The following is a 14,486-nucleotide window of genomic DNA, read 5'->3' on the forward strand; positions in this document are numbered from 1 at the left end:
AAATCCTCTGTGTGTCAAGTTCTCGGTCAAATATAAAATGAAACAGTTCCACGCGGCCTCCAGTCAAACGCTGACGGGGTCTGCTAATTCATGACCGCGAAGTCATTTGAAAGGATGCGAACAGAACGTACATATTAATCGTCTTAATTACTGTTGTCAAGGTGACTATTCGGGGCCTTTATCAACTAGAATGGATCAGTTCGTAGGGGTTCCCGATTAGAGGTTTGGCCGCGTTTGGGAGACTCAACCTCCTGATAGGAGATGGCCATCGGGGCGTCAGCGAGTGGGCCGATGAGGAAATCATACCGGGCGGGGGGGGGGGGGGGGCCGCCGGACCTGACGGGAAGGTCTTGGGGCTGCGATAGGGAGGGATGACTATCTCTTACTCCTCACGGTTTTAACCTCTACTGCTGTGAAACCGTAGATTCCCTAAGCGGCACGGCACCATATTAAAGCGATGTAATAGATGCTTTTCATCCTGTTTGGGTGTGCTCCACTACAAGATTAGAGCACTGCCCCGGGTTTCTGAACTCTGCACCTTATTAAGCGTACTGGCTAAGTACCGTGGCCTGTAAACTGTGCTAAAAACTCCTGGCCGTCGTCTGACAGGCGTAATAACGATGGTATTTTTTAAGCTCTTACTAGCTCTGGGGTAGATACAAGCTAATCAGGGTGGACACAGTCCACGTTAACAGTAATAATGATGTTGGTATTTGTTAAGCGCTTACTGTGGGCAGAGCACTGTTCTAAGCGCCGGGGTAGACACAAGGGAATCAGGTCGTCCCACGTGGGGCTCACAGTCTTCAGCCCCATTTTACAGATGGGGGAACTGAGGCCCAGAGAAGTGAAGGGACTTGCCCAAGGTCACCCAGCAGACAAGTGGTGGAGCTGGGATTAGAATAATAATGATGTTATTTGTAAAGCGCTTACTATGTGCCAGGCACTGTAATAATAATAATAATAATAATGTTGGTATTCGTTAAGCGCCTACTACGGGCAGAGCGCTGTTCTAAGCGCTGGGGTGGACACAGGGGAATCGGGTCGTCCCACGTGGGGCTCCCAGTCTTCATCCCCATTGTACAGATGAGGTACCTGAGGCGCAGAGAAGTTTAAGTGACTTGCCCACAGTCACCCAGCTGACAGGTGGCCGAGCCGGGATTCGAACCCACGACCTCTGCCTCCAAAGCCCGTGCTCTTTCCACTGAGCCACGCTGCTTCTCCACTGTACTTACCGGCGGGGTGGATTCCAGCAAATTGAGGCGGACAGAGCCCCCGTCCCACATGGGGCTCACGGTCTTGATCCTCATTTGACAGACGAGGTAACTGAGGCACAGAGAAGTGAAGCGACTTGCCCAAAGTCCCACAGTAGACAGGTGGCGGAGCCGGGGTTAGATTTCGGGCCCTTCTGACTCCCAGGCCCGTGCTCTATCCAATAGGCCACACTGCTCTTCTGTTGATTTGAGTTGTGACTTTGTACAGTTATTTAAACACTTTTGGCCTCAGTGTCCGGTCTGTGAAATGATTTAGAGAAGCGGCGTGGCTCAGTGGAAAGAGCACGGGCTTTGGAGTCAGAGATCGTGGGTTCGAATCCCGGCTCCGCCACTTGTCAGCTGGGTGACTGTGGGCGAGTCACCTCACTTCTCTGCGCCCCAGTGACCTCATCTGGAAAATGGGGATTAAGACGGTGAGCCCCACGTGGGACAACCTGATTCCCCTGTGCCTACCCCGGCGCTTAGAACGGTGCTCTGCACCTAGTAAGCGCTTAACGAACACCAACATCATTATTGTTATTGATGAAAATGTCCGCTTTCTGTTTAGCATGGTCCGCTGGGTATCAGTATGTTCGTGTTTATAGGCCTCTTTAAGGTCCTCGGATGAAAGATGTTGCGTTATCCATGAATCTCTACTTCTCTATAATTCAGCTTATAGGAACTCACCTTGCCCCTAGTAAAAGCTGAATATATTATTTAAGCCATTTCCGAGATAAGGGCAACGCTAAGTAATTAGTCTCAAATGACAAAAACAAGTCAATATCAAGGCTGTGCCGGAGTTGGGAGCTCTGAATTTCCAACCCAGACCTCAGACTTCTTCCCGGGACCTGTCAAGATCTGCCTTCTGGTCTCAGTCAGACCAGAATTCTGGCTCGGAATTCAGATTCCGAAGTCGGAGAGAGAATTTCTGAAAATGGAATGGCTTTGGAAGAAGCGTCATGGCCCAGTGGGTAGAACACGGGGCCTGGGAGTCAGAAGGGCCTGGCTTCTAGTCATGGCTCTGGGACTTTTTTTAAATGGTATTTGTTAAGTGCTTACTACGTGCCAGGCACTGTAATAATGTTGGTATCTGTTAAGCGCTTACTATGTGCAGAGCACCGTTCTAAGCGCTGGGGTCGATACGGGGTCATCAGGTTGTCCCCCATGAGGCTCACAGTTAATCCCCATTTTACAGATGAGGTGACTGAGGCCCAGAGAAGTGAAGTGACTTGCCCACAGTCACCCAGCTGACAAGCGGCAGAGCCGGGATTCGAACCCATGACCTCCGACTCCCAAGCCCGGGCTCTTTCCACCGCGCCACGCTGCTAGTGCTGGCATAGGTACAGAATAATCAGAGTGGACACAGTTCACGATCCTCATGGGGCTGACAGTCTTAATCCCCATTTTACAGACAAGCGGCGGATCCGGGTTAGAACCCAGACCCTTCTGACTCCTAGGCCTGTGCTCTATCCACCGGACCCCGCTGCTTCTCTGTCCGACGCGTGACCTTGGGCGAGTCATTTAACTTCTCTGTGCCGTAGTTACCTCATCTGTAAAATGGGGGTTAATTCTGTGAGCCCCAAGTGGGGCGTGGACCTAACACATACCAAAAAAAAAAAAAAAAAAGAATAACTGGTGCTTTCTGAGAAGTCGCTTTCTGATTTATGGTTCTTCCCACCATGGCAGAGGGACAGGGATTGAGCTAGAGACTAATCTCCTTTCGTCCTTGGATCCTGCAATTTATCCTTGTCAGTCTGGGATGAAGAAGGGTGGGGAAATTGTTGTCTGGCCTAGATTTTGCAGATATCTGGGGAACAGCCCAAATTGGGAGAGTATAATATAACACTCTAACACCCTCAGCCGGAGGTGAAGCTGGTCAGCGTAAAGGGGTCGGACTTCGCCAGATTCTTTTTGTAAAATGAAAGGTGGTTTTTGAGGTATTTCCCCTGGATTCACTGCCCTGGGGAACATCCCTGGGAAGGAATTTTTACCAGTAAGATAAGCCCATGAAAGAGTTCATTTTTCCTTTCTGTTAGCACTGCCCAGGGATAATGGTGGTGAAGGGTCAGGAACCAGGGTTCTGCTGTCAGGAATTTTCTAGAGAGGAGTGTGACTCTGGATTTTTTTTCTCCTGGCTGTGAAAATGCTGGTTGGCTTTTCCAGTGGAAATGTTATTGATTTCTTATCCATGCGGGTAAGCGTGCGGGATTAATAATCGATTTTCGGGCAGAAAATGGTATTAGGCTCAATCAGTGGTATTGAGCACTTGCTACGTGCGGAGCACTGTACGAGTGCTTGAGAGAGTCCAATTCATTCATTCAATAGTATTTACTGAGCGCTTACTATGTGCAGAGCACTGTACTAAGCGCTTGGAATGGACGAATCGGTAACAGAGACAGTCCCTGCCCTTTGACGGGCTTACGGTCTAATCGGGGGAGACGGACAGACGAGAACGATGGCAGTAAATAGAATCGAGGGGATGAGCATCTCATTAAAACAGTAGCAAATAAATAGAATCAGGGCGATGTACCTTTCATTAACAAAATAAATAGGGTAATGAAAATATACGCGGTGCAACATTCCCTGGCCACAGTGAGCTAGAGGTAAAAGTTTTGGGTGTTAGATGGTCCATCTTCGACCCTGAAAGTAGATGTCAAGGAGAAGATCCATCCTTATGCCCTTTGATGCGTCCATGGCGGATAGAATTCTTGTAAGCACTGCTCATTTTCTTCGGATTATGTTCTGTTTTGTTTTTTTTCTGCAAGTTGATAATAATAATGATAATAACTGTGGTATTTATTAAGCCAAGCTCTCTTCTAAGTGCTGTGGTGGACACACGATAACTAGGAAAGTGGGTATTGAATCCCCATTTTACAGATGAGAAAACTGAACTTCACTGTAAGCAGAAGTCAAGGGCTTTGCCCAAGGCCCCCCAGCAGGCGAGTGACAGAATTGGGAGTAGAACCCAGGTCTTCTGACTCCCAGACCCGTGTTCTTTCCGTCGTGTTTATTGAGCGCTAACTGCGCGCAGAGCACTGTACTAAGTGCTTGGAAAGTACAGTTCAGCAATAAAGAGAGACAATCCCTGACCACACGGGTTTACAGTCTAGAAGAGGGGAGACAGACATCACAACAAGTAAACAGGCATCAGTATAGATAAATAGAATTATAGATATAAAGGCATCACGACAAGTAAAAAAGCGATAATAGAAATGCGAAGAATTATAGATATGTACATACTGACACAAGTGCTGTGGGGCGGGGAGGGGGGCAGAGGAAAGGGAGCGAGTCGGGGAAGGGAGGGGGAGCTGAGGAAAAGGGGGTCTTAGTCTGGGAAGGCCTCTTGGAGGAGGTGAGCCTTCCAGTAGGGCTTTGAAGCGGGGGGCAAGTGTGGTCGTTTGGAGGATTTGAGGAGGGAGGGCGTTCCGGGCCAGAGGAAGGACGTGGGCCAGGGGTCGACGGCGGGGCAGGCGAGAACGAGGCGCATCGAGGAGGTTAGCAGCAGAGGAGCGGAGTGTGGGGGCTGGGATGTAGAAGGAGAGAAGGGAGGTGAAGTAAGAGGGGGCGAGGCGATGGACAGTGAGAAGTTTTTGCTTGATTTTGCTTGAGTTCTAACCCTGGCTCTGCCATGTGTCATCTGTGTGACCGTGGGCAAGTCACTTAACTTCTCTGGATCTCAGTTACCTCATCTGTAAAATGGGGATTAAGGGTGTGAGCCTCACCTGGACCAGCGACTGTGTCCAACACAATTACCTTATATCTCCCCCAGGGTTTGGTACAGTGTCTGGCACATCCTAAGCACTTCACAAGTACCGCCATTATTATTAGTGAGCTGAGTTGGCAAGGAGAACATAAATATTCTTGTAGAATCGGAAGTTACCGGAAATGTTTACCCAAAGGCAGGGACAGGGCTTTGCAAGTATCTGTACGAACTACTAAAACAATGAATGTCAATCCTGTGGTTCTGGTAAAAAACGATTCCAGTAAAATCAGTAAAAATCAGTAAAAATGAGGCCTAGCACAACCCTTGCAGACCTTCTCCATTCAAGCAAACATGGCCTACAAGCAAAAAAAGTGAGGGAACCTGGAACATTTTCTTTTCCTCCCCACATATGCTCATTTTTTCCCACTTCTTCTAATGGTATTTGTTAAGCGCTTACTTTTTGTAAGTAGTATCTGTTGAGCTCTTACTAGGTGCCAGACACTGTACTGAGTGCTAGGGTAGATGCAAGCTAATCAGGATGGACACAATCCTTGTCCCGAATGGGGCTTACAAATCTTCATTCCCGTTTTACAGATGAGGTAACGGAGGCACAGAGAAGTTAAGTGACTTGCCCCAGGTCACGCAGGAGTCAAGCGGCAGAGCCAGAATTAGAACCCAGGGCCTCCGTTGGTTAGTGTGGAACAGCATCGTGTTTGACACTTCTGAAGTAGGGAATCCAGTCTTCTTGCTAGATTATTTTTCTGAGAAATCTGGGACGTTTAGTGGGTTGTGTTGAAGGCAAGTTTCCTTTTAAAAAAACTTGCAGTAGAAGCAATTGGCCTGGTGGAAAGGGCACGGGCCTGGGAAAGAGAGGATCTGGGTTTCGATCCTGGCTCTGCCACTTGCCTGCCAAGTGACTTTGGGCAAGCCACTCAACTTCTGCGCGCCTCAGTTTCCTCATGGGGATTCAACGCCCTTTCTCCCCCCTACTTAGACTGCGAACCCCATTTAGGACAGGGACTGTGTGTGACCTAACTGACCTGTATCTCTCACAGCTCTCGGACCGGTGCCTGACGCGTAATAGTCATCATTATGATGGGGTTACCTCAAAATTAGGGAATGGGGTTGAAAGCAGCAGTCGCTTTAATAGCTGCTCTCTTCAGAGAGGCTTTCTGGATGCAGAGATGATCAGGATCAACAGTGGTGATTTGCAGCAGGTAGAACTTTTATTGCAACACCACCGGAGAGAAACGAAACAGGCTGTTTCATCTTCGAAAATTGCTATTTCCGAGCCAGCGGAGAGGACGGAACGCAAAACCCGTCTGAGCCCCTAATGCCTTGATTCACAACCACTTCCTCGGACGTTCCGAAGTTGCGTATTTGAATGTAGGCTCTTCCCGGTATTCTTTCGGGTTGGATCCTTAAGAGGGCATTCTTGGCTCCGTCTTGATGTTTATTTTGGTTGACTTTTCCTCAACTGAGTGCACTCTGGTGGACAGAACTTTACCACGGGGATCGATCTCTTCAACGACAGTTTTTACCGTGGTGGTTCTGGAGGAATCTGAAATGGGACGCGTAATCAAGCAATGGTATTTACTGAGCGCTTACTGTGTGCCGAGCGCTGTACTAAGCGCTCGGCCGGTCTATCAACCAGTTGCCGGCCACCTCTTGGAGTCATCCTGGGTTTGTGATGGGTCTCTGTTAGATTTCCCACAAATCAGCGGGCCTTATGAAGCGCTGATTCCTTTTTAACGCCCCCTAAGCGAGTGATTACTGAGAATGGATAATCTGGCTTTTGCCAAAATCATAATGTAGTAATAATGAAACTTCTTCCTCTCCCGGGGGTAGTTACAGCACAAACCAGAGCACAGAAACGTGAATAAATTCAGATTACCTTTGGCCTGATGTGCGGGCCCTGCAGATCCGTAACCTATGGATTTGAAACACGCCCTGTGGAAGAGGGAAGTTTGGAGTCGTTTCATTTCTCTTGGTCACGGTATTTTCTAACGCAACAGTGATTTGAGAACCTGTAGAACCTCAAAGCGGTTGAATATTCCTTGAACCACCCCCATGGTCATGGTTTGGAATAGGGTCATTGGAAATTTTTGCTTGCTGTCAAACCATGATCCGTGATTTCGAGAGAGCATTTTTTTCTCAGAGGAAGTCCCACCTACCCATCCTCCCCGTCGATCAGGCGGCAGTAGGTCTCGATCTCTTTCTCGAGGCAGACCTTGATGTCCAGCAGCTGCCCGTACTCCAGTTTCTGGCCCTCGGTTTCCGTTCTGACCTGTTGCAGCTGTTCCTCCAGGGCCCCGATCTGAGCCTGGATTTGGGAGAGCTGGACGCAGTAATTGCCCTCCGTTTCCGTCAAGGAGCATTCCAGCGAATGTTTCTGGTGGGTTAATAAGAGAAGGGGCGAGGGAGAGAATGTGACGATGTAGACCGTAAGCTCGCTGTGGCCAGGTAATGTGACTGCTAATACTGTTGTATTGTACTCTCCCAAGTGCTTAGTACAGTGCTCTGCACGAAGTAAGTCCTCAATAAATACGAACGATTAAATATAGACGGACTTGTAGCATCCATTTGGGTCGAAAAAAGGCTGTACCGTGGAATGCAAATTTTCATTTTTATCCCACCGTCTAATTACAGATCGTCTACTGCATCCATAAGCCCTTTGGCCCCTTCAAATTCGACTTTGATTTCCTTTTATTTCGGACTCTCCCTGGGGGAGTGAGCCAAGTGCAAAATCTATAACATCCCATTTCTTCTACAAAAACACTCTGGGGAATGCAGTGACTTCCCGGTTACCCAAGTGGAAAATTGATTGATTCCTCCAGGAATCAGGGCTTAGGGTGTTTGCTGTTCTAGAAAGCTCTCCTTTAGACATTTAGGATTGCTGCATGGGGGAAGCTGAAATTTTTTAAACCTAAACTTTTCGCAATTACTTTTGTCATCCTGGATTCTACATTTTTCATTCTTCATGTTCTTTATCTTTTATGGTATTTGTTAAGTTCCCACTCTATGCTAGAAACTGCTCTTAGTTCTGGATTAGATAGAAGATAATCAGGTTGGACACAGTCTTTGCAAGCTCAAAAGGAGAACGACAAATGAAAGGCTTTCCGGTCAAAATAATGTTAAAAGTCAGCAATTTTCTGATGAAATGATTAGTTTTTTGGGGTTTTAAAATGACTTCTCCATCTCGATGCATCAAAGGAATGCGATCTGCTAAATCCAACTTTGAACTTGGATCCAGGTGTTAGAGGCTTCTAACGAACCAGGGTTAATGTGCATTCTCTAATGAACCACCGGTCGGCAAAGCCACAATAATAATTACGCATGAAGAAAGGATTTCTCTCAAGGGTTTCTAAATCTCACAGACAGATCTGCTCTCCACCCATCACTTACCGTGGCCAGAAGGGACTGGAGCTCGATCTCCAGGGTCTGGAGGGTGCGTCTCATCTCCGTGAGCTCGTTCCTGGCCGAGGTGGTGGCCCCGGCGTCGTCCGAGATCTGCTGCTGCAGCGTTGCGCTCTGAAACATCGTCGGCCTGGATTAAGCCCAAGTCTGATGCATCGCAGGAGAACCGTCACCCGACACTCTAGCTGGGGTAGTTTTACCTTCTCGTTGAACCAGGCTTCGGCGTCCCGGCGATTCTGCTCGGCTAAATCTTCGTACTCGGCCCTCATGTTGTTCAGCAGGACGGTCAGGTCGACCCCCGGGGCCGCGTTCATTTCCACGTTCACGTTCCCACCCGCCGCACACTGGAGGACTTTCATTTCCTGGAAAGGAAGGTGCAGATGAGCGGTAGAAAGGGCTGCGTTATACAGAAACCAAGACAAGTCTGGTCGAATCTCTCCAGGTTTCAAAGAATAGAAGAGAATAGAGAAGTAGCGTGAGCCAGTGGTTAGAGCACGGGCCCGGGAGTCAGGAAGACTTGGGTTCTAATGCCGGCTCTGCCACTTGTCTGATGTATGACCTTGGGCAAGTCACTTCTCTTCGCCTCAGTTCTCTCGTCTGTAAAATGGAGATGAAGGCCGAGCCCCATGTGGGCCAGGGGTCGGGTCCTGCCCGGTTTGCTGGTATCCATCCCGGGGCTTGACACATAGAAAGGGATGAACAGATATCAAAATTATTATTATCAGAATAGAATAGAATATCAATGATCCAGGCCATAACCCTCTACATTCTAAGCCTGGATCCAAATTGGTTATCATTTTCAGTGTCCGGAAGAGATTCTTCCCTTTGGTCTTGGTAGATGCTCCCTCTTAATCGCTACTTAAAACCTTTCTTATTTACAGTGCCCAGGGTGGGATGGTGGTGGCAAGAAAGAAAATGTGTGGTTGCTGGGTTTACCTCCTCGTGGTTCTTCTTGAGGTAGGTCAGCTCCTCGCTCAGGGTCTCGTGCTGAATCTCCAGGTCCGTCCTGCACAGGGTCAGCTCGTCCAGGACTCGCCGCAGGCCGTTGATGTCCGCCTCCACGCTCTGGTGTAGAGCCAGCTCGTTTTCGAACCTGAAATGGCGGCCGGAGATTGTTTTGGTGCAAAATGGGAAATGGCCGCATTTACTGGAGTGCACATTCCCTTTAAACAGAAACTCGGGTGAAATTGGAAACTTATCCCAAGCCCAATTGTGCTTTCTGAAGCCCGAGAGAACCAGTTCACTAACAACTTCGGTAGCGGTATTAATAACCTTAACGTTCACTTCTTTGTGTTAATTTGGAAAAGCGTTTCCCACTTTGACTTGTCTTATGCTGTCGAGTCGTCCTCGACCCGTAGCGACGCCTCGGACACATCTCTCCCAGGGCGCCCCACCTCCATCTGCAGTCGTTCTGGTAGTGGATCCGTGGAGTTCTCTTGGTAGAAATACGGACGTGGTTTGCCATCGAATCCTTCCGTGCGGTGAGCTAAAGTCTCCGCCCTCGACTCCCGTGCCGCTGCTGCCCAGCATGGGTGCGTTTTGGACTTGTAGCCAGTTACCTTCCACTCGCTAGCCACCGCCCGAGCTAGGAACGGAACGGACAGGCCTCTGCTTGATCCTCCCTCCCGTAGCCGAGACTGGTAGAGGACTGGAAACTCTCCGGGTGTGACCCTGAGAGGTGTTCACTTCTACTATTATTACCAATCCTACTATTACTAATGATATTTGTGAACTCTTTGCTATGTGCCAAGCCCTGGGATAGATACAAGATAATCCTAGTTATTCTTCCATTCATTTGTTAATGAGACATGGTGTGGAATTCCTTTTGCTCAAGGGATCCTTCAGTCGATCCACCAAAGGGACTTATTGAGTGCTTACTGCGTGCAGAGCACTGAATTGAGAGCGTGGATGAGAAGAGGAAGGAACGTTAAAGGGCATCGCTGGTTTGGTTCGTTGTTTAAGTTTCACCTACTTCAGTCTGAAGTCATCAGCTGTCAATCTGGCATTGTCATTTTGCAAGACCACGCTGGCATTGCTTGTGGTCGCTGAAATGATCTGGAAGACAGAACGAATGAAGCATTAAAAAAAGGAATTTCGGGCCATCATTTCTCCAGATACCCAAGGCACTCGTCCACAGCATGGGCCCGGGAGTCCGAGGACCTGGGTTCTAATCCTCGTTCCGCCACTCGTCTGCTGCGTGACCTCGCGCAAGTCCCTTAACTCCTCTTGTGGTCCGGTTCCCTCGGCTGCAAAATGGGGATCAAGTGAAGACTGTGAGCTCCGTGTGCCACGTGGACTGTTTCCAGCTTGATTAGTTAGGATCTTCTCCAGCACTCAGTACAATCTGTGGCACATAAGAAAATGATGTTGGTAGTCGTTAAGCGCTTACTATGTGCCAAGCGCTGGGGTAGATACAAGGCAATCAGGTTGTCCCACGTGGGGCTCACGTTCTTCATCCCCATTTTACAGATGAGGTAACTGAGGCACCGAGAAGTCAAGTGACTTTCCCACGGTCACACAGCTGGCAAGTGGCAGAGCGGGCTACGAACCCATGACCTCCGACTCCCAAGCCCGGGCTCCTGTCACTGAGCCACGCTGCTTCTCTAATAATAAATAATAATAAAATAAATAAAATAATAATAAAAGCTTAACAAATGCCATAGAGACCCCCAAACAGAAAGAAGTCATTAAAAAAAGTAAAAATACAGTTGGATTTCAGTTGAAATTTCTCAACGAAGGTTTTTAATTTGAAGAGAAAAATTGATATTCATTTGCTGTACCAAAGCAAACAGCAATCGGAGGAATTTATACATTTACACTGATAATTCCATCTCATCTGGTTCTAAGAGTATTTATTAATACTGTGTGTAGAGCACTGCACTCTAGTCTGAGATGACTGAGCACATAATAATAATAATGTTGGTATTTGTTAAGCGCTTACTATGTGCTTACTATGCACTGTTCTAAGCGCTGGGGGAGATACAGGGGAATCCGCTTGTCCCACGTGAGGCTCCCAGTTAATCCCCATTTTACAGATGAGGTCACTGAGGCCCAGAGGAGCGAAGTGACTGGCCCACAGTCACCCAGCTGCCGAGTGGCAGAGCCGGGAGTCGAGCTCATGACCTCTGACTCCGAAGCCCAGGCTCTTTTGCACTGAGCCACGCTGCAGATAGTGCTCCTGAAGCCTTTTGCCCAGTGAAAGTAACCATGGGTGAGCATTAAAAGGTCTCTGGACCTGATAAAGAGTGAGTAGCAAGAGGGTTGGGTTTTTTTTTTTCCATTTTGGGACCCTCACAATTGCAGAATTTGAATCAATCCATCCCTGAAATCTATTGAGTGCCTTCTGCATCCAGAGCACTGTTTGAAGTGCCTGGGAAAGTAATAATTATTATAGTATTTGTTTAGTGCTTACTATGTGCTTAACACTGTTCTAAGCGCTGATACGATATGACAGAGCTGGCGGATGATAGTGTTGGTATTTGTTAAGCGCCTACTATGTGCGGAGCACTGTTCTAAGCGCTGGGGTAGATACAGGGTACAGGTAGGTACAGATACAGGTTGTCCCAAGGGGGGCTCACAGTCTTAATCCCCATTTTACAGATGAGGGAACTGAGGCCCAGAGAAGTGAAGTGACTTGCCCCCAGTCACACAGCTGACAAGGGGCAGAGCCGGGAGTCGAACCCATGACCTCCGACTCCCAAGCCCGGGCTCTTTTCACCGAGCCACGCTGCTTCTGCAATCCCTGCCCACAGGAAGCGGTGGGGCCTAGTGGAAAGAGCACGGGCCTGGGCGTCAGAGGGCCTGTGTTCGAATCCCAGCTCTACCACTCGCCCACTGTGTGACCGCGGGTAAGTCATTTCTCTTCCCTGTGTCTCAGTGTCCTCGCCTGTAAAATGAGGATTCAAAACCCGTGCTCTCTCACATTTATACAGAGATCCGCATGTGGGACAGAGACTAACTCGATTCACTTGTATCTACCCCAGCACTTAGAACAGCGCTCGACACACAGAAGATGCTCAACAAATACCGTGATAATGATTAGTCTTATTAAGAACCTTATCGTCTACTGGGGGAGAAAGACATTCCAAGTAATGGCTGCGGGAGGGAGTAGCGGAGGATAAAGCAACGCATGTAGGCGTCGAGAAGCGGTGTGGCTCAGTGGCCAGACCGCGGGCCTGCGAGTCAGAGGATCCGGGTTTTAATCCCAGCTCTGCCACTTGGGCTGCCGTGTGATCTTGGGCAAGTCACTTCACTTCTCTGGGCCTCAGTTACCTCATCTGCAAAATGGGGACGAAGACCGTGAGCCCCATGTGGGATGTGGACCGTGTCCAACCTGATCAGCTTGAATGCCCCCCCCCCCCAGTGCTCAGCGCAGGACCTGGCACGTAGTAGGCGCTTCACAGATACCACAAACAACAAACATGTGGTTTCTTACCTGATTCCTCAGGTCTTCGATGGTAGGGAAATACCTACTGTAGTCATGGTCGAGTCCCCGACAAGAGCCGGGACCGAATTTCTCGTACCAGCCCTTGATCTTCTGCTCCAGGTCGGCGTTGGCCTCCTCCAGGGCCCGCACGTTGTCCAGGTAGGAGGCCAGCCGGTCGTTCAGGTTCTGCATGGTCACCTTCTCGTTGCCGGAGAGGAGCCCGCCCTCGCTCCCGACGAAGGCCGAGCAGGAAGCGCTTCCCGGGTTCCCTCCGGATGAGCCGAAAGCGCAAGGAAAGCCATTCCCTGCCCCAAAGCCCGGGCCACCGGCGGACGGCCTGACGGAACCCGCCCCACCACAAGTGCCGACCCTCCTGGACGCGGAAGTGAAGCGAAGCGACATGGCGCCTGGGTAGGTGGACGCTTATGCCTCAGTTGGGTGTCAGGTTCTGGTGGAGAATGCCTTTCCCCGACGGTTTTGTTTGGCTTTTTATATACAGCTTTCAGGGTGTTTTCTCGTTATGCTTTTCCTACTTGGAGCAAAGGGTGTCGCCGGCTCAGCACGAATTATCCGTAATTGGATGATTTTCCTAATTGACGCTAACCGCTGCTGGGTCCATCTGTGGGGGCGGATAGTTGCTTTTAGGCTATCTGTTATCTCAGGATGAGAGCAGGGTGGAGTGCCGTCAAAGTCACTATTAGGTTTTTAATTTGGGATGAGTAATCCCTTCCTGCCTTCCAGATTTCAGGAATAGAGAGTTCCAAAGGGGATCCTAGGCCAAGGGGATCCTAGGATTACTGTCATTTGTACTCATTTGCCCCCAGATCGGCTCCTCTCCATTTGGTTCGCTTAGGAGTAGGAGCTCATTAGCAGGATTTGATTCCTGTAATTAGAATTCCCCATTACCACCGACTCAGGGCCTTCTGATCTGCTCGTCCTTTGTACTTCGGGGATCAAGGGATTCCACTCTAGGGGGTCTGATGGAGCCCCCTCAACCGGCCAGCCCACCGAGCACTGAGCAGAGCAGGCGCTCGGTAAGTGTTGTCGCCGAAGAGGAAGGTCAGAGTCCCATTATTCCGAGGACTTGGAGCTAGAACTGAGATGTCCTCACACTTCTAACTAAAATTCAACATGATCGTGTATCTTTTCTTTTTTTAAAACGGTATTTATTAAGTGCCTATTATGTACCAGACACCGTACTCGGAGCTGGAGCAGATAGCAGATACTCAGGTTGGACACAGTCCATTCCCACAGAAGGCCCGCAGACCTAACCCCCATTTTACAGATGAGCAAACTGAGGCCCGTAGACGTTCAGTGACTTGCCCAGAGTCTTACAGCGGAGAGGTGGAGGCCTGTGCTCTTTCTCCTAGGCCGCGCTGCTTCTCCGAATATTGGAATATTGGACACATCCTTGTCCCACGTGGGGTTCTCAATCTAAGAAGGAGGGAGTACGTTTTAATTCCCATTGTACAGTTGAGGAAACGAAGGGTCAGAGAAGTTAAGGGACTTGCCCAGGTTGACAGAGCAGTCAAGCGGCAGAGAAGGGATTAGAACCCAGGTCCTTGGACTCTCGGGCCCATGCTCTTTCCACTAGGCCACGCTGCTTTTCTGTTGACTGAACCTTGGTGCTGATTCATCCCCACTTTCATCCTGTGCTCTCCCCAAGTGTAGTGTAGACCACACGCTCTCT

At 49.2% G+C, this 14,486-nt stretch overlaps 1 protein-coding gene across 1 annotated transcript; it reads right to left on the reverse strand.

The window, feature by feature from the left end:
* Positions 1–6,176: 6,176 nt before the first annotated feature.
* LOC100091669 (keratin, type I cytoskeletal 27-like) lies at positions 6,177–13,198 on the reverse strand. The gene is made up of 8 exons (XM_001512952.3): positions 12,806–13,198; positions 10,343–10,425; positions 9,307–9,463; positions 8,571–8,732; positions 8,359–8,484; positions 7,128–7,345; positions 6,848–6,903; positions 6,177–6,514 (listed from the first exon to the last, which is right to left on the reverse strand). The coding sequence occupies exons 1-8, from the start codon at positions 13,196–13,198 to the stop codon at positions 6,375–6,377; spliced, it is 1,335 nt and encodes a 444-aa protein (XP_001513002.1). The 3' UTR covers positions 6,177–6,374.
* Between the last annotated feature and the right edge of the window lie 1,288 nt (positions 13,199–14,486).

Source organism: Ornithorhynchus anatinus, chromosome 11 (assembly GCF_004115215.2).
Source record: "Ornithorhynchus anatinus isolate Pmale09 chromosome 11, mOrnAna1.pri.v4, whole genome shotgun sequence".
Taxonomy (NCBI): domain Eukaryota; kingdom Metazoa; phylum Chordata; class Mammalia; order Monotremata; family Ornithorhynchidae; genus Ornithorhynchus; species Ornithorhynchus anatinus.

Coding starts and splice junctions, on each gene's coding strand:
- LOC100091669 (XM_001512952.3), bottom strand. CDS start 13,198: ATGTCGCTTCGCTTCACTTCCGCGTCCAGGAGGGTCGGCACTTGTGGT. Junction 8,733..9,306: donor TCAAGAAGAACCACGAGGAG/GTAAACCCAGCA, acceptor CTTCCTTTCCAG/GAAATGAAAGTCCTCCAGTG. Junction 6,904..7,127: donor CTGATCGACGGGGAGGATGG/GTAGGTGGGACT, acceptor CCTCTTCCACAG/GGCGTGTTTCAAATCCATAG.